Source organism: Mobula birostris, chromosome 17 (assembly GCF_030028105.1).
Source record: "Mobula birostris isolate sMobBir1 chromosome 17, sMobBir1.hap1, whole genome shotgun sequence".
NCBI classification, from domain to species: Eukaryota; Metazoa; Chordata; class Chondrichthyes; order Myliobatiformes; family Myliobatidae; genus Mobula; species Mobula birostris.
This window is the reverse complement of record NC_092386.1, coordinates 12,285,582-12,311,219: the sequence shown is the minus strand read 5'-3', so window position 1 is coordinate 12,311,219 and position 25,638 is coordinate 12,285,582. Positions and strand designations below refer to the sequence as shown.

The 25,638-nt window shown below is 41.4% G+C and overlaps 1 protein-coding gene across 2 annotated transcripts in view; it reads left to right on the top strand.

Moving 5' to 3' along the window:
• The window catches only part of xrcc4 (X-ray repair complementing defective repair in Chinese hamster cells 4), a 415,957-nt gene that overhangs the window by 174,411 nt on the left and 215,908 nt on the right, over positions 1 to 25,638 (top strand). For both annotated transcript variants that reach the window (XM_072281272.1, XM_072281273.1), the window contains exons 4-6: positions 790 to 956; positions 4,985 to 5,137; positions 7,355 to 7,473. In XM_072281272.1, the coding sequence (XP_072137373.1) occupies positions 790 to 956; positions 4,985 to 5,137; positions 7,355 to 7,473 (439 nt within the window). The remainder of the gene's footprint in view (positions 1 to 789; positions 957 to 4,984; positions 5,138 to 7,354; positions 7,474 to 25,638) is intronic.

Below are 25,638 nucleotides of genomic sequence, written 5' to 3'. Positions count from 1 at the left end.
GCCCTGAAAAATGGATTTTTAAAAAGTTCTGTTAAAGTGTATAAGAAATGTCTTGATATAGTGGATGCAGGAATAACGTTTTCCCAGTCTTGTAGATCTCGAACCTGTGGCAGAGTCTCATGGCTGAGATGAGAATTCTTTTCTTGGAATTACTTTTGTTAGCACCGTGGATATCTGGTTGCTGAATATATTGAAAATATAGGTGAATAGATTTTAGGTACTGAGGGATATGGTATTCATAAAAGAGAATACTGAGGTAAAATAAAATGGACATAACTATTGAATCTGATTAAAGCTTATTGTGGCTGGGAGAGAGGAAAGGGGCTTGTTTTGCTGTTATTGTTTTGTTGCTCTTGTTGTTGCTTGTGTTGTTCTGCTGAACATTATAGGCATTCTTTGTTAGTACCAGAATGTATTGTGACCCTTGCAGGCTGCCCCCAATACATCCTTATGTTGTGTTGTCTGTTCATACAAACAATGCATTCCACTGTATGTTTTGATGTACATGTGATAAATAAATTTGAATCTGGATCAGAATTGGAATCTGAAGTAATAAACAAATGAGTACTTCACGAAGCCAGTTCTTGTTTCAATTTCTTGTGCCCTTATGTGATGGAACGGGTATAAAAAAATTCAGTTCAAAGTTCAAAGTAAATTTATTACTGAAGTACATACATGTTACCATATACGTCCAGAGGTTTAGTAGCTTGCCATAACATGTACTTCTCTACTGGACTCTAGCCTGTTATTTTCTGATTTCTAATGGGCATTTGCACATTTTCTGTTCAGTTTAGGCTTGGCTCTGTGGAATTGAAAGAGGTCTCTAGCACAACAGACATCATCAAGGAACTCATTGACATGGTTCTCCAGAGCAATACAGAGCTACGGAGCAGAAATAACTCCCTGCAACAAGAAAACAAGAGATTGTTGAGTGAGCGTAACAGCGGCTTGGAACAGTAAGTTCTACATTAAGGATTCTTGGAATTTATGCTCACATGTAGTTCATTTTAAAGTGAAGAATAAAAAGCTAGCAAAAATTTCTGAACACTTTCAATAACAATTTTAGAAATTTCTAAGTACTGAGTAAAACTATCAGCTGAATTATTCATTATGATACAGTTCAAATTCTCAAATTAGCTTTCAAATTCCACAAAGTTTGGCCATAACTTTAGCAATATGTTTAAAATACTGATTGCTTTTTCTTTTAAGCTTGGAGCAATCGATTATTATTACCCAATGAGGGTAACACAAAATGCGGAAGGATTCTGGACTTCACCCTCACCTCCACCCATCTGCCTCTCAATATAGGAGCTCCTCAGTGCTGTGTACTAAGTCCCCTCCTTTACTCCCTGTATACCTATGACTGTGTTGCCACCCGCAGCTCTAATCTGCTAATTAAATTTGCTGACGATACTACATTGATTGGCTGAATCTCAAAAAATAACGAGCTGGCCTGTAGGAAAGAAGTCATGTCTGACCCAGTGGTGTCAAGAAAACAACCTCTCCCTTAATGTCACAAAAACAAAGGAGTTGGTTGTGGATTACGGGAGGAATGGAGACGCGCTAACCCCTATTGACATCAATGGATCTGGGGTTGAGAGGGTAAACAGCTTTAAGTTCCTCGGCATACACATCACCGAAGACCTCATGTGGTCTGTACACACCAGCTGTGTGGTGAAAAAGGTTGAGGAAGTTTGGTATGGGCCCCCAGATCCCAAGAACTTTCTACAGGGGCACAATTGAGAGCATCCTGACTGGCTGCATCACTGCCTGGTATGGGAACTGTACCTCCCTTAATCGCAGAACTCTGCAGAGAGTGGTGCGGACAGTCTAGCGCATCTATAGTTGTGAACTTCTCATGATTCAGGACATTTACAAAGACAGGTGTGTAAAAAGGCCCTGTAGGATCATTGGGGACCTGAGTCACCCCAACTACAACCTATTCCAGCTGCTACCATCCGGGAAACGGTATCGCAGCAAAAAAGCCAGGACCAACAGGCTCTGGGATGGCTTCTTCCACCAGGCCATCAGACTGATTAACTCACGCTGATTTGAGTGTATTCTATATTACATTGACTGTTCTATTTGGTGCACTGCCGGGTCCTAAATTCTACCGCACTGAAACAGGTTAAATAAGGGACTTGAGCATATGTGTTTTTTGGTATGGGGGGGGTTCTGAAATCCAAAAAAATTCTGAATTCCGAAATGCAACTGGCCCCAAGGATCTCGGATAAGGGATTGTAGGCCTGTAATGAGAAAAAGGCATTTCCTGAATGGTGAGGGTCATTGGTGATGGATCCACAGAACTAGCGATCCTGTGGATTGGAAGTTCTTTAATAGGCTGTGATGCAACCGGTCAGAATGTTCTCCAGTGTACATCTATAGAAGTTTGTAAGAGTCCTTGTAGACTTATCAAATCTCTTCAAGCTCTTAACAAAGAAGAGCCACTGGCATTTATTTTGATGCTTAAACTTATTCCTAACTGGATAATTGAGTAATTCAAATTTAAATATGACAAATCTTTATTTTTACATCCTTGTCTTTCATTGTGTATTCCTCCTCTTTGGGTTCAGTATCCATAATCTTACTTTGATGGTATTTATTCCTCATACAAATTTTAAAGACGAGCTCTTCAAATAAAGTAATACAGTTGTATAAATCTCCATTCACAGTCAATACCTTCAGAACCTACTAATCATTCCTCTGAACCTCTGTTGATGCCTTGTTGAATGATAGCTGAAAAATCACTTAAAATGTTGTTAAAGATGTTTTGTTTATATTTTGTAGTTGTGTAATTAATAAGTATCTGAATTCCTGGTTCAGTTCCTATTTCATTTGCACTAAATAATCTTTCAATTTTCTTTTAATGCATAAAATGTCTCTAATGTAATTGAAGTAGCTGAATTGTAGTTAGCTGTATATGGTTGGTAGATGAAAAAGATTATTTATATTCTTGTAAGTTAATGGCACATCCAAAAGTGTCAGCATTTTCAACTAAGAGTGCAAGAAACAAAACAAGGTAATTTATATTAAATTGTTTTTTTTTTCACATTTTGACTTAAAATTCTCTTGCCAGTAAGTTAATTGACAAAATTCAGCTGTATATTTTGATATATGTCATGCAAAAGTTATTTAATGAAATTATAATCTTGGAAAAATTAGCATTTGAGTGGCTAATTCTGATAATTTCCCTGATTGCATTGATCAAATTTAATTGATCCAATGGTCATAGTTATTTTGAAAACCCTAAAATCTTTTTAACAAAGATATAAAATCTGCACCCTGCTCATGCATAACTACCTTTCAATGTACATCAAAAACATGTCTGCTTCAACTGGAATACCTTTAGTGTCTAAAGTTACATGAAAAGAATAACCTTGAATATCTGAAAGAAATGATAAAGTCACAGTATGGAGTGACATAATGGAGGAAATTTAGAAGAAGCAGCTGGATTTCTAAGTGCTTTTAACCAGCAGATCAGGAAGACATTGGAGGTAATAAGTAGTATTTTCTTTCTGGTCCATGAATTAGCAACAATTCATTTTTTAATAGCACTAAGCATATTTTATGTTTGTAATTACCCCAGAATTGGCTTAATCTGTTTAATATGGACTGATTTAGTGTGGGAATGTTATAATAATGCCTTTTTAATTCATTTCAAGGAAAACATCTGTGAGTTATAGATTTGGGTCATATTTAGTCCTTCTGGATTTTGAATTTTTTTATTTGCCCAGCTTGGTTGAAACATAATGGATTGTATATTATTGTGTGTATATTTACAGAATAATTAGTCCTAACTACCAGATTAAATCAATTTTAAAATTGAATATTTTAATAAGGATAAATGTGATTAAACTTCTTCACTAATTAATGCCAATCTTTTAATTGTCCACATAATCTCTGATCATAATTGCTACTTTAGTGAAATACAAAACTAAAATGGAGAATTAAATAGCTGTTGATAGATCTTTTGTTCCCTTAATAAATTTGCTTTTGATCTCAGTCACAATGACACTGTTTTTCTTGGTAAGTTGTTCCATTTATTCATTCTTCCTTGGAATTTTGCTGTTAATTTTGCACTCCACAACTGTTTAAAATGCTGGCTGATGAGACACTGACCTCGGCCAAAGTTCGCATCTGACATAGAGGAGGTGCTTAAGAAAAAGACAGTTGTTAGCCTTCCTAATAATCTGAAACTTGCTAAGCCTTTTATTGGCACAGTAACATAACGGTTAGCCTATAACCATGTGAGTTTCCTCCAGGTGCTCCAGTTTCCACCCACATTCCAAAGACATACAGGTTGGGGTTAGTAAGTTGTGGACATGCTATGTTGGCGCCAATAGCATGGTGATACTTGTGGATGTTGCTGTACATCCTGAGGCTGTGACTGTGACTCAGACTGTGTTTGTCACTGATGCAAAATGACGCATTTCACTCTGTTTCGATGTGTATGTGATAAATAAAGCTCATCTTTATCTGTAAACTTTATCACTTAATCTTACTACCATACATAATTTGTAGTAATTTTCCTGATTTATAATTTCCTCACCATCTTCAATAGTATTTTAGATGGTTTATCAATCAACTGTGCTCCAAAACTGGGTTGTGAATTTTAGATTGTTCTCCTGCATCTTTTATTGGGTATAATATGTTGCAATCCATTCTACTGTGGAACTTTTGGTAGTAGAGTATTGACTGATAGTGCAGTTCAGCATCTAAATGCATTATGATAACGCAACCTTAATGAGCTGAGACCTTATGTTGTGGAGTTTTTGGCAAATCTGTATTTGATTAACAAAAACGTTCTCTTGTTTTTTGTTTTGATTTAGTTCTTTTTGGTAAATTTTGATGGGAGAGGTATGGAGCGCTATGGTCCTGGCATGGGACAATGGGACAAGACAGAGTAATGTGCCGAAGGGTCTATTTCTGTGCTGTAGTGCTCTGTGACTCTACAACACTTACATGCTTGGTCCTTGTTCACCAGGCTGGAGGAATATGTAAAGGCTAAAGAAGACCTAGAACAAGACCTCTATTCACGTTTCATCTTGGTGCTTAATGCAAAGAAAGCCAAGATTAGACAATTACAGGAACATTTAAAGCGTGTTCATGAGCAGACAGAAGCCGGAAGTCAAAGCAGGTATGTGCTTAAATCTTTCAGTGTTGTTTCAATTCCAGTCCATTACTTTCATTTCGTAAAGCAGCACCGCTTCTTTGAACACAAGAGATCTAGCAGATGCTGGAAATCCAGAACAACACACACAAAATGCTGGAGGAACTTAGCAGGTCGGGCAGTATTTATAGTTAGTTACTACCTGTTATGCCACTGGCGTTTAGGGCAGCAGTGAAGGTCCTCCATCTCTGTCTGTCCTTGGCCATCTTCTCTATTGTGCCCCAGTTGTGGTTCAGAGTTCTCATTTCTGCCTCTGAGGTACAGTGCCAAGTTGTCTTTGGTCTCTCGCATTTCCTCTGCCTTTCAGGACTAAGTGCTGTCTTGATGACAGAGTTGGCTTCTCTTTCCATCACATGCCCAATCCATCTCCAACGTTTCCTCATGATGATTCTGGCCATGTCCTCTTGGCGACACTGAAGGAGCAGAGCGTGGTTGGAGATCTTTCTTGTCTAGAAAATATGGAGAATCTTCACGAGGCTAAGCAACAGCTGTGGAGGGGAATAAACAGTTGACGTTTTGGGCTGAGACCTTTCAACAGTCCCGAGACCCATCATCAAGTCTTTCGTCTTGCTGATAGTAAGGGCTAGGTTGTCACACAAAGCTCATGAATCTCTTTCAATTTGAGATCCTTCATTAAGTTGTAGAGTGTCTGGTGGGGGAAAGAATAGGAAGAAGAAAATATCTCTGGAGTGAGGCTAGGATTATCAAGGTGGTAAGCTGTTGTGAAGCTGACTGGTTGATATTCAATAGGGACAGCTAGAGAAAGAAAAACAAACAATGGAACATGTAGAAGGTGTGAGTTAAGATCAGTAGGAAATGCTTAGCAGATTAAGCATTATTAGTGGAGAGGGAGAATTTTGTTGGTATTACAAATAGTACATCTACAACATAACTGATCCAGGTATAGAAAGCCACATATTTCTTTAAGTTTTCTATACTGAAAATATTTGCATTTCTCCTTTCCTTTGAACTTGGCTTTTATGTTGCACCATAACCGAGTAACTTCCCATGAATTAACAAAGGGATTTAGAGATTTAATCTTCTGCTTGTTTAAGCATGTTAACATTAAGAGGCAATAAAGAAATCTGATGCAATTGGGAGTTTCACTGTAAAATGTGCTGACATAGCCTTGTTGGAATACATGATTAGATCTACTGAGGTTCAATAAAATGGGTATTTCAAGCCATCGTAACTTTCCAGGATACGCCCTCTTCTCATTGCTACCATTAGGGAGGAAGTGCAGGAGCCTGAGGATGCACACTCAATTTCTTGGGAACCCCTTCTTTCTTCCACCATCGGATTTCAGAATGGTCCTTGAAACTATGAACATTACCTCACTATTTTGATCTTTTTTTTTGCACTACATATATATATATATATATATTTAGGGTCAGGGAGTCATATAACATTACAGCACAGAAACGGGCCCTTTTAATCTGTCTAGTCCCATCAACCTGTACTGGACCATAGCCTTGCAACCCCCTCCCATCCATGTACCTATCTAAATTTCTCTTAAATGTTGAAATCAAACCTGCATCCAGCACTTCTGCTGGAAGCTCGTTCCACACTCTCACTGCCTTCTGAGTGAAGAATTTACCCTTCATGTTCCCTTTAAACATTTCACCATTCACCTTTAACCCATGACCTCTAGTCCTAGTCTCATTCAACATCAGTGGAAAACGCAAACACGAGGAAAACTGCAGATGCTGGAAATTCAAGCAACACACAAAATACTGGTGGAACGCAGCAGGCCAGACAGCATCCATAGGGAGAAGCACAGTCAGTGAAAAAAGCCTGCTTGCATATATCCTATCTATATCCCTCATAATTTTGTTTACCTCCCTTCATCAAAAATCTCCCTTCATTCTCCTATGCTTTCGGGAATGAAGTCCCTAGATTATTTAACCTTTCCCTGTATATCCTTGTAAATTTTCTTTGCATTCTTTCACTTTTATTGATATCTTTCCTGCGGGTAGGTGATCAGAACTGCACACAATTCTCCAAATTAGGCCTCACCATCATCTTGTACAACTTCTACTTGTAGATTGTAGAATTTTATGTATTACACTGTACTGCTGCTGCTGCAAAAAACAAATTTCACAACCCATGTCACTGATAATAAACCTGATTCTGAATAATGATTCAGATTATCTATAAAGTATTGCTGTGAATTTCTTCTTTCAGGAGTGCAGCTGCCACCAGTCAGGAAACTTTATTAACTGAGGAATGCAACACTGATGAAGAACATGGTAGCCATTCCTCCACAAGTAGAAGCTTGGCTCAACCTTCCAAGTCAGTTACTGGTAAGGGAATGTGCTTTAAACTTAACATTGACATTGAAGCTTATTGCAAATAGTATTGATTCAATTGTATTTATTTTCATTGATTTCTATTGTATTTCTTAATTCTACTGTGACTACCTGCAAGAAAATGAATCTCGGTGTAGCATATGATTACATATAAATACATGGATAATCAATGTACTTCGCTCTTTGAGCTTTGAATTTGGGCAGACTACAGTTAACCAAATTGGATTTTCTTCAATAATTTCTTTGCAAACATAATCTACTTTATCACATCAAAATTCATCATTTTCAATGGACATGAAAAATAAAACTTGGTTTTTAACTAACTAAAAAAGAAACCGACAAGATAACCGAATGGGAAATAATTTTATAAATAACTGTGTGCTTGATTGCTTAATTTGGGTAAAGATACTGTTGTGTGTTTGTTGTGCTGTTTTCTACGGGCTAGTCTGATTGGACAGAACAGTCATTTTCTTTTGGTGCATCCTAACATTTGCCTTTTCCTAACTGTTATCGCAGTGGGGAAAATAATACCTTGTATAAAAAAACATTTTTATGGGCTGTGTGTGAGGAAAGCTGCTTAAACAAGAAGATAGCCTGTAGGGGCAAGTTTTTTTTATACAGAGAGTGATAGGTGCCTATAGTTCCACCACAGGGGTAGTGTGGAATCAGGCAGTTTGGTAGAGTTTAAGAGGCTTTTAGACAGACACATAAATATGAAGGGATATAGATGATACTGATAAGAAGGACATTTAGCATAAACTGACATCAAGATCGGCACACCACTGTGAGCTGAATAGCCTGCCCAGTGCTGTACCATTCTACGTTTAGATTAGGTTCGATTAGCTTTATTTATCACATGTAAATCAAAACATACAGTGAAATAGGTCATTTTGCGTTAACAACCAACACAGTCCAAAGATGTACTGAGGGCAGGCTGCAAGTGTCGCCATGCTTCCGGTGCCAACATAGCATGTCCACAACTTATTAACCCAAACCCGTACATCATCGGAGCAAACCGAAACAGCTGAAGGAAACCCACGTGGTCATGGGGAGAACGTACAAGTTCTTTACAGACAGCGGCAGGAACTAAACTCTGATTGCTAACACGGTAAGATGTTACATTAACCACTATGCTACCAGAACATGTGTTCAATGGGCTCGCTGAGTTACTGGGGTCCACATGGTCCAACTCCTGCACCATGTGGTACACACATGTGTTACAGAGAGTCATACAGTCATACAGCACATGGCCCTTTTCGGCCTGCCTGCTCCATGCCAACTATGGTGCATAGTCAGCTAGGCCCATCTGACCACATTTGGCCCACAGCCCTCTTAACCTCTCCTATCCATGCACCTATCTGGATGGCTTTTAATTGGTGCTACTGTCCCTGCCTCAACACTACCTCTGGAAGTACGCACAAAATGCTGGAGGAACTCAGCGGGCCAGGCAGCATCTGTGGAAAGAGTACAGACGACGTTTCGGGACGAGACCCTTCAGCAGGACTGGAGAAAAAAACAGCACATTCCAAATACACATCACCCTTTATGTGAAGAGGCTAACACTGATGTCTATTTGAAATCCCTCGCCTCTGATCTTAAGCCTATGCCTTGTTGTTTTTTACACCCCCGTCTTGGAAAAAGACTCTGTGCTTTCACCCTTTTAATTACTTCCATGATTTTATTTATTTATTTATTGAGATGTAGCTCCAGATAGGCCCTTCTGAAACTTCAAGTTTTGCCACCCATTAATACCTGATTTAATCCTAGCCTAATCATAGACAATTACACTATCATGTCACCCTATCTCATCCTCTCAATATGCTACATTTCAAGGAATAAAAACCTTGTCTACACAACCTCTCCTTGTACAGCAGATGCTCAGATCCACGCAACATACTGGTAAATCTTTACTGCATTCTTTCTTGTTTAACATCGTCTTTCCTATGCCAGAGCTGATATAGTACTCTAAATGTGGCCTCAGCCACATCCTGTATAAGTAAAACACTTGCCCCATTATTGAAATGTTCCCACAACCAATAATCTCTGGTTAATCTTTTCTTGATCCTGTTATAGTTACTATTCTATAGATTTGCTGAGTATGCGCACAAGAAAATGAACCTCAGGATTATATATGATGACATACTGTATATGTACTTTGATAATAGTCTTTACTTCGAACTTTAACTTCCCGACCCCTATACTCATTGTCCTGACTAGTCAAGGCCAGCATGCCGGATGCATTTTTCACTACCCCATCTACCAGTGAACTATGCATGTGCACTCATAGGTCCCTTTGTCCTTTGTTCCATAACATTCCCTAGGGCCCAACCATTCACTGTACAAGTGCTGCCCTAGGGTACATCCACACTACGCCGGATAATTTTGAAAACAAAGCTTTTTCTCTTCGTTTTGACCTTCTGTCCACACTGAAACGGCGTTTTCATCCCCCGAAAACGGAGATTTTCAGAAACGATCTCCAGAGTGAATAAATCTGAAAACGCCTAATATCCATTGTAGTGTGTACGGGGTAACCGGAGAGATTTAAAAACGCTGTCATGACAACACCACAACAACAATGCTTTTTCTGCCTCTGCTTGGTACTGCGCAAGCACTGCCGTACGGCTGTTATAATGCACAGTCGGTGTGAACGGCGTGAAAGTTAAATTGTAAAGTGAGCTTTTTTGACTATTTAAAAACACTGTCATGACGTGCCGGAACAGATAGCCGCAGTGCGGCATTTCGTTGTTTTCTTGAACGCAACTACCTAACAATTTCAGAACAGACGGCAACGAGACTGAAGCCAGAAGAGATAGAAATGTACTCACCAAATACTTTGACCTATAGCTTACTGAATAAATAAGTATACTCACCTTGCCCCGTTTTCTGTCCTTGCTTGTATGAAGGTGGTTTACCTATTTATGCAAGTACTTCTCTGACAATAGATGTGTAACAGCCTGATGTAACATTGTATAGAAATACAAGATAACTCTGATGCAGACATGTTTTATACATTTAACAAGGTGCTTTATTAATGCAACAGAGTTAGTCAGTTTTTCAATGTTCGTCGTCAGCCGTGTCATACTGTCCGTGAACTCCTGGTCGGTTGCCTCCATACGCTCCAGTATTTGTTTTTTTTTTAGTTTTAAGTCCTCCTGCGCGAGAGCCAAGAGCAATTCCTTTGAAGTTTTTTCTACTCTGTAACTGGACAAACGCGCACTAAGTATACTGATTCCTCTTCGCTTGTTTTCTGTGTGTCCTGCGCATGCCCAGTAGGAGGAGATTCGCCCAAATATCCGCCTAATGTGGACGGAGATATTTTGAAAAACGCTTAGTGTGGACGCCTGTCGTTTTTACTCGAAACCGGCGTTTTCAAAATTATCCGGCGTAGGGTAGACGTAGCCCTAGTTTGATCTTCAAAAATGCAACACCTCTTATTTATCTGGATTGAAAGCCATTTGCAATTCTTCAGACATTTCAGAAAAAGACCTATTCACGCCTGTTCTCTGTTTCCTATTAGCTAGTGAGTCTTCCATGCTAACTCCAGCATCATGAACTTTTAAATTTTTGACAATATGTTTATCATGTGCCTTATGCATCAATTTGAATGATATTACCAAGCTGTATGACCATGGAGAGATGGAGAGTGGGAGAGTGTACAGAGCTGAATTGGTTCCTGTTCATGTCTGTTTTTAGCATGCAGGTTGAATAGTAAAAGGGAATGAGAGCAATTGAAAGGGATGACTTTGCACCTTGCTAGATGATCTTAATTTCCAGGATCAATGATGAACTTTATTCGCCATGTACATTTATATGTATTTAGGAATATTTATATAGGCGTCTGTTAGTCTCATGAGACCATGGATTTGCGCCTTGGAAGGTTTCCAGGGCGCAGGCCTGGACAAGGTTGTATGGAAGACCAGCAGTTGCCCATGCTGCAAGTCGCCCCTCTCCACGGCACCGATGTTGTCCAAGGGAAGGGCACTAGGACCCATCAGCTTGGTACTGGTGTCATTGCAGAGCAATGTGTGGTTAGGTGCCTTGCTCAAGGACACAACATGCTGCCTCAGCCAAGGCTTGAACTAGCAACCTTCAGATCACTAGATCTGAAGGCCTTAACCACTTGGCCACGCGCCAGCATTTAGGAATATACTGAGGTGTATTGGTCAGGGTGTGACATGCAACAGCATTCGATAATTATAAGAATAGAATTATATTAAAAAAAGAAATAAAGTACGGATAAGGAATAAAATGTGCAAAAAGACGGTACATAAATACGAACGTGTATTTGCAGTGTAAACAACGTTATAAAAAGTGGTTTAAAGTGTTTACGGTGCAGTGACTGGTAGTAAGTAGATAGAGACCATAAGACATAGGAGCAGAATTAGGTCATTTGGCCCATCAAAGCTGCTCCATCATTTTGTCGTGAACAATCAATTTTTCCTCTCAGCCCCAATCTCCTGCCTTCTCCCTGTATCCCTGTATGCCCTGATCAAGACCATAGAGGAGGTGGGGGATGCTTGAACTAGAGTGCTTAGACCTTTTTAAACAAGGTTTGGCTAAATTAACCATTGCTAATGAAATAGCAACACATGGTCTGTGGTTCCCATTAATTACTTACAGGGTACAGTATCCCAGAGAAAGCAATATTTTAACAAAGAAAATGCACATATGTACCGTGAAATGTTCTAACAGGCTTCTAAAGTTGATGTGTGATGTGGATCTGAAATCAGTGACTACATAATTACAGTTTGAGAATAATTTGATAAAGAGCTTTTTGTTAAATTAGATGCAGTGCTATTAATCATATAATTCTTTCACATTCTATGTTTGAAAGGGGAAGTCCTGCCATCAGTTTCATATTTAGAAAGAAAGGACTGATTTCCTGTCTGCTGGGCATTCAGATTCTCTAAAGGCTTTCTGGATGTTAAGTGTCTTCAATTACCATCCAGTAACAGCAGCTTTTCTTTCTGTTTGTATTAAATTAAAGCACCTAATCTGCATTTAGTTTTGATAAACTGTGTTTAGCACCTTAAGGAGCAAAAAATAACCCTACTGACTTTCATAAACTGGCCAAGTATTGATAGTGTTAAAAATACTGAGTAGCATGAGCTATTCGGCTGCTGTTAACCTTTAAATACCAGTGTTCAAAGGGAATTCTATCCAAAATGGTTTTGGAATTCATGGAGACACGCAGATATAAACCATAATACACAGAAGCAGAATTAGGCCATTCAGCCCATCAAGTCTGCTTAGCCTTTCCATCGTGTCTGATTTATTATCCCATTCAAACCCATACTCCTGCCTTCTCCCTGTAATATTTGACTCCCTGACTACTTAAAACCTGTCAGCATGCTCTTTAGATAAACCCAATGACTTGGCCTCCACAGCCATCTGTGGCAATGAATTCTACAGACTTGCCACACTCTGGTTAAAGAATTTTCTCCTCATTTCTGTTCTAAATGGATGTCCATCTATTCTGAGGCAGTGCCCTCTGGTCCTAGACTCACTCACTATAAGAAAAACCCTCTTCACATTCACTCTATTTGGCACTTCCGTTGTTTGATAGGTTTCAATGAGATCCACCCCCAACCTTCTAAATTCCAGTGAGTATGGGCCCAGAGCCTCAATTACTGCTCATATAATAACCCTTTCATTCCCAGAATCATTCTTGTGAACCTCCACTGAACCCTTTCCAATGTCAGCACATCCTTTCTTAAATAAGGGGCCCAAAACTGCTTACAATACTCCAAGTGAGGCCTCACTTGTGCCTTATACAGCCTCAGCATAACGAACTTGCTTTTATATCCTAGTCCTCATGAAATAAGTGCTAACGTTGTATTAGCCTTCCTCACCACCGATTCAACTTGCAAATTAACCTGTAGGGAATTCTGTACCAGAACTTCCAAACCCCTATGCACCTCAGATTTCTGCATTTTCTCTCTGTTTAGAAAATAGTCTTTGCTTTTATTTGTTCTATCACATGCATGACTATACACCTGCTGACATTGTATTCCATCTGCTTCCTCTTTGCCCATTTTCCTAATCTAAGTCCTCTACAGCTCCTCTGCTTCCTCAACACTACCTGCCCCTCCACCTATCTTCATATCATCTGCAAAACTGGCCACAAAGCCATCAATTCCGTCATCCAAATCTTTGACATACGACATAAAAAGAAGTGGTCCCAACATCAACCCCTGGGGAACACCACTAGTTACTGGCAGCTAATTTGAAAAGGTTCCCTTTATTCCCATTCTTTGCCTCCAGCCAATCTGCTTCCGCTTTATCCTTGCTGGTACCTTTCCTGTAATAGCCTGGGATCTTATCTTGTCAAGCAGCCTCATGTGCGGCATCTTGTCAAAGGCCATCTGACAGTTGCCACTGATTTATTATTTGTTCAAAGATTTTCCCTTAAGGAAACCATCTGACTTTGGCTTACTTTGTCATGTGCCTCCGTTAGTCCTGCGAGACCATGGATCTGCGCCTGGAAAGTCTTCACTCTCCAGGGCGCAGGCCTGGGCAAGGTTGTATGGAAGACCAGCAGTTGCCCATGCTGCAAGTCTCCCCTCTCCACGACACCAATGTTGTCCAAGGGAAGGGCATTAGGACCCATACAGCTTGGCACCAGTGTCATCGCAGAGCAATGTGTGATTAAGTGCCTTGCTCAAGGACAGAACACGTTCCCTTGGCTGGGGCTCGAACTCACGACCTTCAGGTAGCTAGTCCAATGCCTTAACCACTTGGCCACGTGCCCACACACACATGTGCCTCCAAGTATCCTGCAACTACATTCTTAACAATTGACTCCAACATCTTCCCAACTGTGGAAATCAGTTAACTGTCATATAATTTCCTTTCTTTTGCCTCCTTCACATTTTGAAGAGTGGGATGACATGTGCAATTTTTCATTCTTCTGAAACCATGCCAGAATCAATTGATTCTTGAAAGCTCATTACTAATGCTGCTACAATCTCTTCAGCTACCTCTTTTAGAATGCTGGGATGTAATCCATCATGTCTAGGTGACTTACCTACCTTCAGACCTTTCAATTTTCCAAGCACCTTCTCCCTAGTAATCGCAACTGCACTCACTTCTGCCCCTTGACACTCTCAAACATCCAACATACTAATGATGTCTTTCACAGTGAAGACTGATGCAAAATACTTATCAGTTCACCCGCCATTTCTTTGTCTCCCATTACTACCTCTGCATTGCATCATCCAGCTGTCCAATATCTACTCTCTCCTCTCTTTTACTCTTTCTTTTGTTTCTCTCTGTGCCTTGTGGCACATCGGGTGGCAACCTTTGACATTTACTTAGCGTTTTGCATGTTTCTTACGAAGCTGAGTTACTAGCTTGATGATGAACCCAGCCCGGGTGGAAAGCATACAAGGAGCTGGCGGGATTTGAACACAGGGCCACTCGCCTTGAAGTCCATTGTGGATGCTGCTTCACCGCAAGTCGGCTTATATCTGGAAAAACATTTCCCATATTTGGCCCATATCTTCCCAGACAAGGTATCATTCCAAATGTCTTGTTAATGTTGTTATTGTACCTGCCTCAAACACTTCATTTGGCACCTTATTCCATATGTGGACAAAAAAGCTGCACTGATGGTTCTATTAAATTTCTCCCCTCTTAGCTTAACTAGAGGCTGGAGCCTCTAGTTTTTGATTCCCCAGCGCTGGAGTCATCTTTGCCAGAAGCTGTTTGACTTCCCTAAATGAAGCAAAGAATTATTTACTTAGTTTTTCAATGCAGAGAAAATCATGAGAAAATAATTGCCTGTTTAGCATCACAGACTGTCAATGAACCTACTGATTGCTTTACCTAAAAAACTTTAAATCAGATGAGAACAATATATAAAAAAAATAAAAAATAATAGTCAAACCATAAAGAAAATATCCATTAACTCACAGCAGATTTTAAACATGTTGATTGAAGTATGGAGATGTGTTGGTCTTTTCTCCTGCATTTATTTGAGTTCAATATAATCAAAAGTTTGAGACAAGGTATTAAGCAGTTGCATGGATTCTGTTTGTACTTCCAACTGCCTCAGTGAAACAGCCAGCATAATCAAAGACCCAGCCAGACGTTCTCTCTTCTCCTGTCTCCCATCGGATAGAAAATACAAAAACCTGAAAGCACGTACCACCAGGCTGTAGGGCAGTTCCTACCCTGCTGTTATTGAATGGTTTCCCAGTATAATAAGATGGACTCTTGATGTCGTAATCTACCTTGTCCATGGCCTCATCTTGGCACAAGATACCTTGTCTTGTCTTGCCGTACTTTGTCTCAAATTTTTGATTATATTGAACTCAACTAAATTCAGGAGAAAAGAGTAGCACACCTCCATACTTCAATCAGGGTGAAGGAGCAACATCTTACATTACACCTGGGTACCCTGAATATCGATTTCTCTTTCCGGTAAAAATAGTTCACTCCCCCTCCCTTTTTCTATTTCCCACTCTGACCTCTTACCTCTTCGCACCTGCCTACCACCTCCCCCAGGTCCCCTCCTTCTTCTCTTTCTCCTCTGGTCCACTCTCCTATCTTATCAGATTCCTTCCTCTCCAGTCCTCGTATCTTTCCCACCCACCTGGCTTCACCTATCACCTTCTAGCTATCCTCCATCCCCTCTCCCCACCTTTTTATTCTGGCAACTTCCCCTTCCTTTCCAGTCCTGAACCAGGGTCACGGCCCAACATGTCGGCTGTTTATTCATTTCCAGAGATGCTGCCTGACCTGCTGAGTTCCTTCAGAATTATAAACTTGTACTCCATTGTCTGTGTGCACTGCACTTTCTCTGCACTGTAACACATTATTCTGCATTCTGTTATTGTCTTACGTTGTACCTCAATGCACTAATGTAATAAAATCAATAGGAATGTCATACTAAACAAAGTCTTTCACTGTACATGTGACAATAATAAACCAATTTACCAATTTCAATAGAGCCACACTGCTGGACATATGGAACGACTGAACAGCATTGTTTAAAGATTCATATTCATCAGGATCAAGGAATCTGGAACTCCAATCTTAGAACTGGATTTTCCTTCATTACTTAGTTGAAATTCAAATGGACAGGCTGTAGGATAATTGGAAAAGATGGCCTGTGGTACCTCCCCACTTTGCCACTGCCAAAATTAGTTTATTTGCCGTTCTTTCACATTGCATGCTAGGAGCTAGAGGGGAAAGAGCTGGATTGCAGTGCAATTTCTGTCCTCCTCACCATTCACACCAACAGGAGTGGGGGTGCATTATATTTTGTGGTAACAACAGATCATCTGTTGAATTCCCTTAGGGAAGAAGCAGCGGCATTGGGCTCCCCCACTTCCTTCAAAATGACAACTTCCATTTAGCTGTGAAAATCTTTAATGTGGTTTGAAAAAAAAATCAGGGATTATCTCAGTCTTTATTCCCACTGAGTAAATTTTCTGCAGAAATCTGAACTGAATAAATAGTCATGTCAAACCCCAGCCCAGCCCTAGAAATGAAAACGTTCTGAAGTTAAGACCATAAGACATAGGAGTAGAATTAAATCATTTGGACCATTGATTCTGCTCCACCATTCCTTCACAACTGATTTATTTTGCCCCGTAATACGATTCACCTGCCTTTTCTCCATAACCTTTGACACCGTTAGTAAATATCAACCTCTGCTTTAAATATACTTGGATACAATTCACCTGTGACAATGAATTCCACAGACTCACCATCCTTTTGCACAGGAATCCCTCCTCATCACTGTTCTAGAGGGACATTCTTCTATTCTGAGGCCATGCCCACTGATCTTTGACTCTCCCAGTATTGGAAACATCTTCCCTAAAACTGCGCTGTCTAGGCCTTTCAATATTCAATTAGGTTTTAATTAGATAACAGTCACAGATCCATCAAATGTCCATAAGGACCTCTGCAAGTTTGTGAACAGCATTTTCACAAAGCAGAAGAATGGAACTCCTAAGGTGTCAAAGGAAGAGTGGAAGATAATCTGAAGCTGAGATACTCAGACAGCTGGAGCTGAACACATCTCAATACCTTCAGATATGCCACCCATCCACCCTCCACATCAGCAATTTGACATCAGTTCCCCCCAGATATAGTGAGATAATAAAAGTAGTAAAGCGGGCGAGGGCTGCTTCAGTGCCAGGGCCAAATGGAGTTCCATACAAACTACAAAAATGCACCAAGAGTCCTGAACTTCTTATGGAAACAGATGAAGGTGGCCCAGAAGAATAAACTGATTCCTGAAGCATGGCAGCGGGCAGGAGGAATTCTACTTCAACTGCTCTTTACTTCAGTCTAAGATCCCTTCATGTTTTAAGAAGGCAACGATAATCCCAGTGCCGAAGAAGAGCAAGGTGGCATGCCTGAATGACTATCGACCTGTGGCTCTGACATCAATTGCTATGAAGTGCTTCAAGAGATTGGTTATGGCACACATCAACCACAGCCTACCAGTCAACCTCGACACTTTGCAATTCGCATACCGGAACAACAGGTCAATGGCAGATGCCATCTCTCTGGCCCTACATTCCTCCTTAGAACACCTGGAGAATAAAGACGCATACATAAGGCTCCTTTTCATTGACTACAGCTCTGCCTTTAATACTATCATTCCAAATAAACTTATTCCTAAGCTCCGGAACCTGGGCCTTAGCGCTCAGATCTGCAGCCGGATCTTCAACTTCTTCACAGACAGGACCCAGGCTGTAAAAAATAGGGGACAAGCTCTCCTCTACAATCACGCTGAGCACCAGTGCCCCACAAGGCTGTGTGCTCAGCCCCCTGCTGTACTCACTGTACACGCGTGATTGTGTAGCCAGTTTCCATCAAACTCAATATATAAGTTTGCTGATGACACAATAATTGTAGGCCGTATCTCGGCTAACGATGAGTTTGAGTACAGACAGGAAATTAAGAACCTGGTGGCATGGTGCAAAGACAATAACCTATCCCTAGACGAAGGAATTGGTCGTTGACTTCAGAAGGAGTAGCGGACCGCACGACCCAATTTACATCGGTGGTGCGCAAGTAGAACAGGTCAAAAGCTTTAAGTTCCTCGGGGTCGATATCACAAATGACCTGACTTGGTCCAACCAAGCAGAGTTCACTGCCAAAAAGGCCCACCAGTGCCTTTACTTCCTGAGAAAACTAAAAAAATTTGGCCTGTCCCCTAAAACCCTCACTAATTTTTATAGATGCACCGTAGAAAGCATTCTTCTGGGGTGCATCACAATCTGGTATGGAAGTTGTTCTGTCCAAGACTGAAAGAAGCTGCAGAAGATCGTGAACACGGCGCAGCACATCGCACAAACCAATCTTCCATCCTTAGACTCACTTTACACCGCACGCTGTCGGAGCAGTGCTGCCAGGATAATCAAGGACACGACCCACCCAGCCAACACACTTTTCATCCCTCTTCCCTCCGGGAGAAGGCTCAGGAGCTTGAAAACTCATATGGCCAGATTTGGGAACAGCTTCTTTCCAACTGTGATAAGACTGCTGAACGGATCCTGACCCGGATCTGGCTGTACCCTCCAAATATCCGGAACTGCCTCTCGGTTTTTTTGCACTACCTTACTTTCCATTTTTCTATTTTCTATTTATGATTTATAATTTAAATTTTTAATATTTACTAATTTTTACTATTTTTAATATTTAATATTGGTAATCCAGGGAGCGGGAAGCGCAGAATCAAATATTGCTGTGATGATTGTATGTTCTAGTATCAATTGTTTGGTGACAATAAAGTATAAAGCATAATTCCTAAAGAAAAAGATTCCTCAGAAACCGGACAGTTTCAGCAAATAAATCTATTAAACATTGAAGGGAAAATGCTTTTCAGTGTCATAGCACAAAGATTGTCTACTTACTTTGAAAAAAACAATTTCATCAACGCTCATGTGCAAAAGGCAGGGATGCTGGGTTTCCCTGGCTGCTTGGAACACACAAGTGTAATTTGGCATCAGTTACAAACTGCTAAAAGGGAAAGAAGAGACCTCCATGTCTTGTTCTTGGCCCTAGCCAATGCCTTTGGGTTGGTCTCACATAACCTCCTGTGGTCTTCATTTAAATTCTTCTGTGTACCAGAATGTGTTACAACCCTGGCCAAGCCTACTTTTAAGATCTCCAGTTCTCATTGATAACCGCAGAGTACAACATAGCCTGGCAGCCTGTGGAGGTAGTCATAATGGCAGGTTGCACCATCTCTCCGCTGGCCTTTCCCATGGCAATGGAAGTAATCATTAGAACTTCTAAGTGGGTAGTAGGAGGACGGCGACTGAAGTCAGGACTACGACCACCACCAATCCGGGCATTTATGGATGATTTAACAACTACCATCTCATGTATCAAACGGTTGCTTGAGAAGCTCCATTCAAACATCAAATGGGCCTGAATGACGATTAAAACAAAGAAGTCTAGGAGCATTTCTACAGTCAAAGGAACGTTGGTCAACTGTCAGTTCCATGCAGATTGGAAAATAATTCCTACTGTGTCAGAAATGCCAGTTAAAAGCTTGGGGCATTGGCACAATGTAAACCTCCGTGATACAAATCAATTGAATCTGTTGAGAGAAGAAATTATCAAAGGGCTTAAAGTGATCAGTAAGGCCTTGCTGCCATGAAACTTCAAGCTCTGGTGCCTTCAGTTTGGATTGCTCCCTCAGGTGTTGTGGCCACTGACTCTGTATGAAGTCCCCATCACTCTTGTTGAAAAGTTGGAGAGGACAGGTAGTTCCTTCATTAAGAAGTGGATAGGTACTCGTGTCACGACGGTGGCTTGTCGACGTGGGAGGATGAGAGGTGTGAGCATACAGTGAGGTGGTGGGGCAGTGGCGGTTGTATTTTAATTTAAAAAAGAAAAAAAAAGAAAAGAGAAGTGGATGGGCCTACCAAGATCACTAAGTAGCATCTACTTGTATGGCAAAGGAGCTCTGGAGTTGCTTGTCATGGGACTGACTGAAGAGTTCCAGTGTACCAACGTGAGGCTTGAGATTACTCTCTGAGAATAATGTGACTGTGTTGTCCAGGATACTGCACCCAGGACCTTCACAGGGAGAAAGTGGTGTCCAGCAAAGTCAGTAAGACAGGCAAAAGCAGCGCTCAGGTTTGCAGACGTGGTGGGCCAGGTGCAAGCTGGAAGAGGGGGCCTTGGCACAGGCTCAATAGGTCCATTTGGCAAAAGGCAACAAACCAAAGCAACGGTGAGCTATGGTGGTGGAAGGAGGAGCAGATGAGGTATGCAAGAGCAGTGTCTCAGGCAAAACGGGGACGGTGGAAAAGGTGGGAAAACATTGAGAAAAGAAAATTCAGCCCGAAAGACTTATGGGAAAAGGATTAGCTTCCTTCTAAGAGCTGAACCAGTGGTTCGGTGAAGACCCAGCTTGTCCACTCTGTAGAAGAGCAGCAAACCTCAGGAACAGTCTCTTATCTTGCAAAGAAAGCCTCACTCAAGGAAGATACACATGGAGGCACAACTAGGTCCTCAGATGTTTGGTATCTATTGTGGAGAAGCAAGGGCTGTACAACACTAAGTCCAATATGACTGGAGGAAGCACCATCCACGATGTCTCAGTGACACGGTTGGTGTAAAGCATTTGGGACCCTGCTTGTGACTGGAACATGGCTGTTGACCTTGACAAAAGGCTGATGTTTCCCCCAGAGATAGTCACTACCACCCTCAGACTATATTTGGCCTTATGGTCCATTGCTCTGAAGGCTATACAGGTGTCCCCGCTTTTCGAACGTTCGCTTTACGAAACCTTGCTGTTACGAAAGACCTACATTAGTTATTTGTTTTCGCTACCAGAAGGTGCTTTCACTGTTACAAAAAAAGGCAGCGCGCGGAAAAAGCAGTGCGCGCCCCGAGCAGCGGCTCTCCCCCGGATTTGGAATTGCATTCTCGCCGGCATTGCTTAAACACGTGCCTGTGAGCAGCCATTAACAAGTTGAGTTCTAAGGTATTGGAAAAGCAAAAAGAACTCGTAAGGGTGTTGCAGTTAGTGTAAAACTAGACATAATTAAGTGTTTCGATCGTGGTGAACAAAGTAAGGACGAAGTGAGTTTGGCTTGTGGAAGCTGACGAAGATGATGTTGAAGAGTTTTTGGCATCCCATGACCAAGAACTGATAGATGAAGAGCTGATGCAATTGGAAGAGGAAAAGATAACAAAACCGAATGCAGTAGTGAAAGTGAAGTCGTCCAGGAACTGAACGTGAAGCAACTGCGTGAGATTTTCGCTGCAATGATAAAGTACGACTTTAATTTTGAAAGGGTACATCGGTTTAGGGCATATTTGCAGGATGGTTTGAGCGCTTACAAAGAACTGTATGATAGAAAAATGCACGAGGCTAAGCAGTCAAGCAAGCCTTCCACATCAGCCACAGCAGACGACGAACCTCGACCTTCGACATCAAGGCAGGCAGACATAGAAGAAGATGACCTGTCTGCCCTGATCGACGATGAGATGACACCCCCGTGTCCCACCACCCCAATGGTCCCAACCCCCGGGCCGCGGACGGATACCGATTCGCGGTAGCCGGGAGGCATCCAGCACATCTTTAAGGAAAAAGCCGAAATAAACAAGCTAATTAATTAGGTGCCGCCCGGCACGTAAATGTCGGCCCAGATCAGAGGCGATGCAATCGGCAATCGGCAATCGCCTCTGATCTGGGCTAACATTTACGTGCCAGGTGGCACCTAATTAGTTAGCTTGTTTATTTCGGCTTTTTTCTTAAAGATGTGCTGGGTGCGTCCCAACCACCGTGGGACCACTGCATTCTTCGCGGATCGGTATCAGTTCGCTGCCCGGAGGGTGGGGGCCACTGCTCCACCCCAACCTCCGATGACTCAGCCTAACACACCATCATCAGTGTGCTCGACGGTGTCTTCCCGATTCCTGTAAGTGATATTACACTGTACATACATTATTTCTACTTTATATCGGCTGTGTGTTTACGTGTTATTTGGTATGATGTGGCAGCTTAAAGGTTACTGGAGAGCACTTGCGCCGTGTTTCTGCCAAGAGCGCTTGCGTGAGATTTTCGCTACGGAGAGCAGTGCAGGCAATCATTGTAGAGAAGTATTTCTACTTTATATAGGCTGTGTATTTATCATATCATTCCTGCTTTTACTATATGTTACTGTTATTTTAGGTTTTATGTGTTATTTGGCATGATTTGGTATGTTATTTTTGGGTCTGCGAACGCTCACAAATTTTTCCAATATAAATAAATGGTAATTGCTTCTTCGCTTTACGATATTCCGGCATATGAACCATTTCATAGGAACGCTCTACCTTCGGATGGCGGGGGAAACTTGTAGTAATCTCAGACCTGACAGTGCCCTGGGACGATGCAGTCTGTGAGGCGTATGAGTGGAAACATCTAAGGTGCACTGAGTTGGTCACAGATGCTAAGCAGCATGGATAGAAGGTGCAGGTTTTCTCAGTAGAGGTTGGCTGCAGAGGATTTGTGGCTTCTTCCATGGTCAGATTGCTGAAGGGACTGGGAGTCCGAGGCCAGGGCCAGTGGCAAGCTGTAAAAGAACTCTCGGAGGTAGCTGAGCGAAACAGCCACTGGTTATGGATGAAGAGGCGTGACGGCAGCTGGGCCCTGAAATGACGCATGGGTGGCCAGATGAGAAGGGGGTGCACCTGGGACACTGGGTCGCACTGTTGAGCCCTCCGGAGATTTAGTGGGCTTAACTTGACGAAACATCTAAGAAAGGGGGTGCCCACCTTATGACCCGGGCATCTGCCACCCACCAAGCCCCACCTCAGCATCTCTATGTTTTGACCCGTTAGGATCTGCATATCAAAGGGAGTGAAACATCTCGTCCTATGAGCTCAAACCTCATGCATTAACCATTTCAATCGTTCTCATAAACCTCCTCTGAACCCTCTCCAGTGACAGTCCATCCTGAGATATGGGGCCTAAAACTGCTCATAATTCCCCAAATGAGGTCTGGCCAATTCCTTAAAAAGTCTCAACATTACATGCTTGCTTTAAAATTCTGGTTCTCCGGAAATGAATGCTAACATTGATGGGCTTTTAAACATTAATTACTGTAACTATATTAATAAACCACAAACTCAATTACAGTTTGTAGAAATGTTAAATTTAGGTCAGCAGCAAAACATTTCACGCTCTGACAATAAATTAGTCTAATACTTCATCGAAAGTAACACACAAAATGCTGGAGGAACTCAGCAATCAGGCGGCATCTACGGAGGGAAATACAGTGTTGATGTTTCAGGACAAGACCCTTCATCTAAAGGTTATTTTCATGTGATGGGCTCTGAATATCTGAACTCTTCAGAGGAGTTCAGCAAAAACATTTGCTGTGGAATACCGAAAGGATGAATAAGGAACATAGGTTTAGGGTTAGGGTGAAGTTTTCAAAAAACTATGGCTTTGGCTACGCATAGTGAATGAGTTAAATGTTGGCATGTGGAGAAGGCAGAGACTGGAGAAGTGCAGATATCTAGGAGGGCTGTACAAAGAAAGACATCCTGTTGTCCTTTACAAGTTTATTCATTAACAGCGTATGGTTATTACAGACAAATTTGGCATTATTTTTCATCCTGAATTGCTCCAGAACTGAGCAGGGAGTTAACAACCAACCCAATTGGTGTTCTGTTATCACCTTTTGACCTGATGGGCGAAGGATGTGTGTGATTTTTTTTTCACTGTTGGGCATGAGAGCGCCAGATGGACTCTGTTTCATATTGCTGAAATATTAAACCTTTTTCTTTGATAGTTTAAAGTGGATAAGACCGTAAGACCACCAGACACTGGAGCAGAATTAGGCCATTTGGCCCATCAAGTCTCTTCCCCTATTCCGTCATGGCTAATTTATTAGCTCTCTCAACCTCATCCTCCTGCCTTCTCCCCATAAACATTTTTTCCATAAGCATTGAATATTATTTTATAAGGCTACACCAAAATTGTTAGTGGAAAACAGCCCTATTATCCTGAAGTGCTATGCAGCATATGTTAAAGTTCAGGAGTCTTTGATAAGATGATTTGGATTTGGAGTCCTACTGTATGAAGAAAAGATGTGAAGCAATTTTAGGTGCTGTCATTTAGAACTTGGCTTTTAAATTCTGACATATAAATGTATCTGGCAGTAAATAAAGCTATGAAGCACTTAGTGAGGTGCTCATGGGCAGTGTTTGAAAGTCAAACTGAATCCATTGAATTCAATGAGAAACCGATGTGGCTGCTCACATATTTAATTTTAAAAGTAGTTAATAGGAAGGTTCTGCAAAGGACATAAATGCTCATCCCAGTTTTTCTGAATAATTATGGTCTTGTGGTCTCTGCTTATCTCCTTCCACGTATCGACTGTAGGATTATTAAACATTGTATTAAACAAATAACCTTTCATCCTCCAATTTTTTTTCTTTGATTTCCATTCTTAAAAAAAAGACTCTGTTTCTCTCTTTGATTTTAGTTGTTTCCATATTTTTTAAATAAAACTTCCAACTTGAGCTGCGTGGCTGAAGAACACAAATTCCAGTTCTTTCTCTGATTCCAATGCCAATGCAGGGAACATCTGACATGACACTAACCAAGCAGGATAGCATCACAAGAGATAGCCAGTCTGCAGAAAGGCCAGTGAGAAGATGGACTTAGCTCTGCACCACACTAGCAATATCTATCTAAAGGTTGCTTGCTAGCATGGTATGTGACTTGAGGTCAAATCCAAATTACTTGGCGAAGGAGGCATACAGGAGTGAAATTTCTACAGTGTTATCATGGAGGGCATTCCAATTGGTTGCACCACCATCTGATGTGGTGGGCCATTGAACAGGATAAGAAGAAGCTGTAGAGGGTCACAAACTCAGCCAGCTCCATTATGGGCATTAGCCTCCCCAGCATTAAACAGGTGACATCCATCATTAAAGGCCTTAATCACCAGGACATGCCCTCTTCTCATAGCTGCCATCCGAGAGGAGGTACAGGAACCTGAAGACACACACTCAATATTTTAGGAACAGCTATCAGATTTCCGAATGGACAATGACTAATCCGTGAACATTATTTCACTTATTTTTCAGCTGTTCAGGGGCCTGTCGAAGTCAAGTTATGAGGTAGAGTATGTGGGAAGGGGTAAGGATGGGGTGGTGGTAGGTTAGGGGATGGTGCATTTT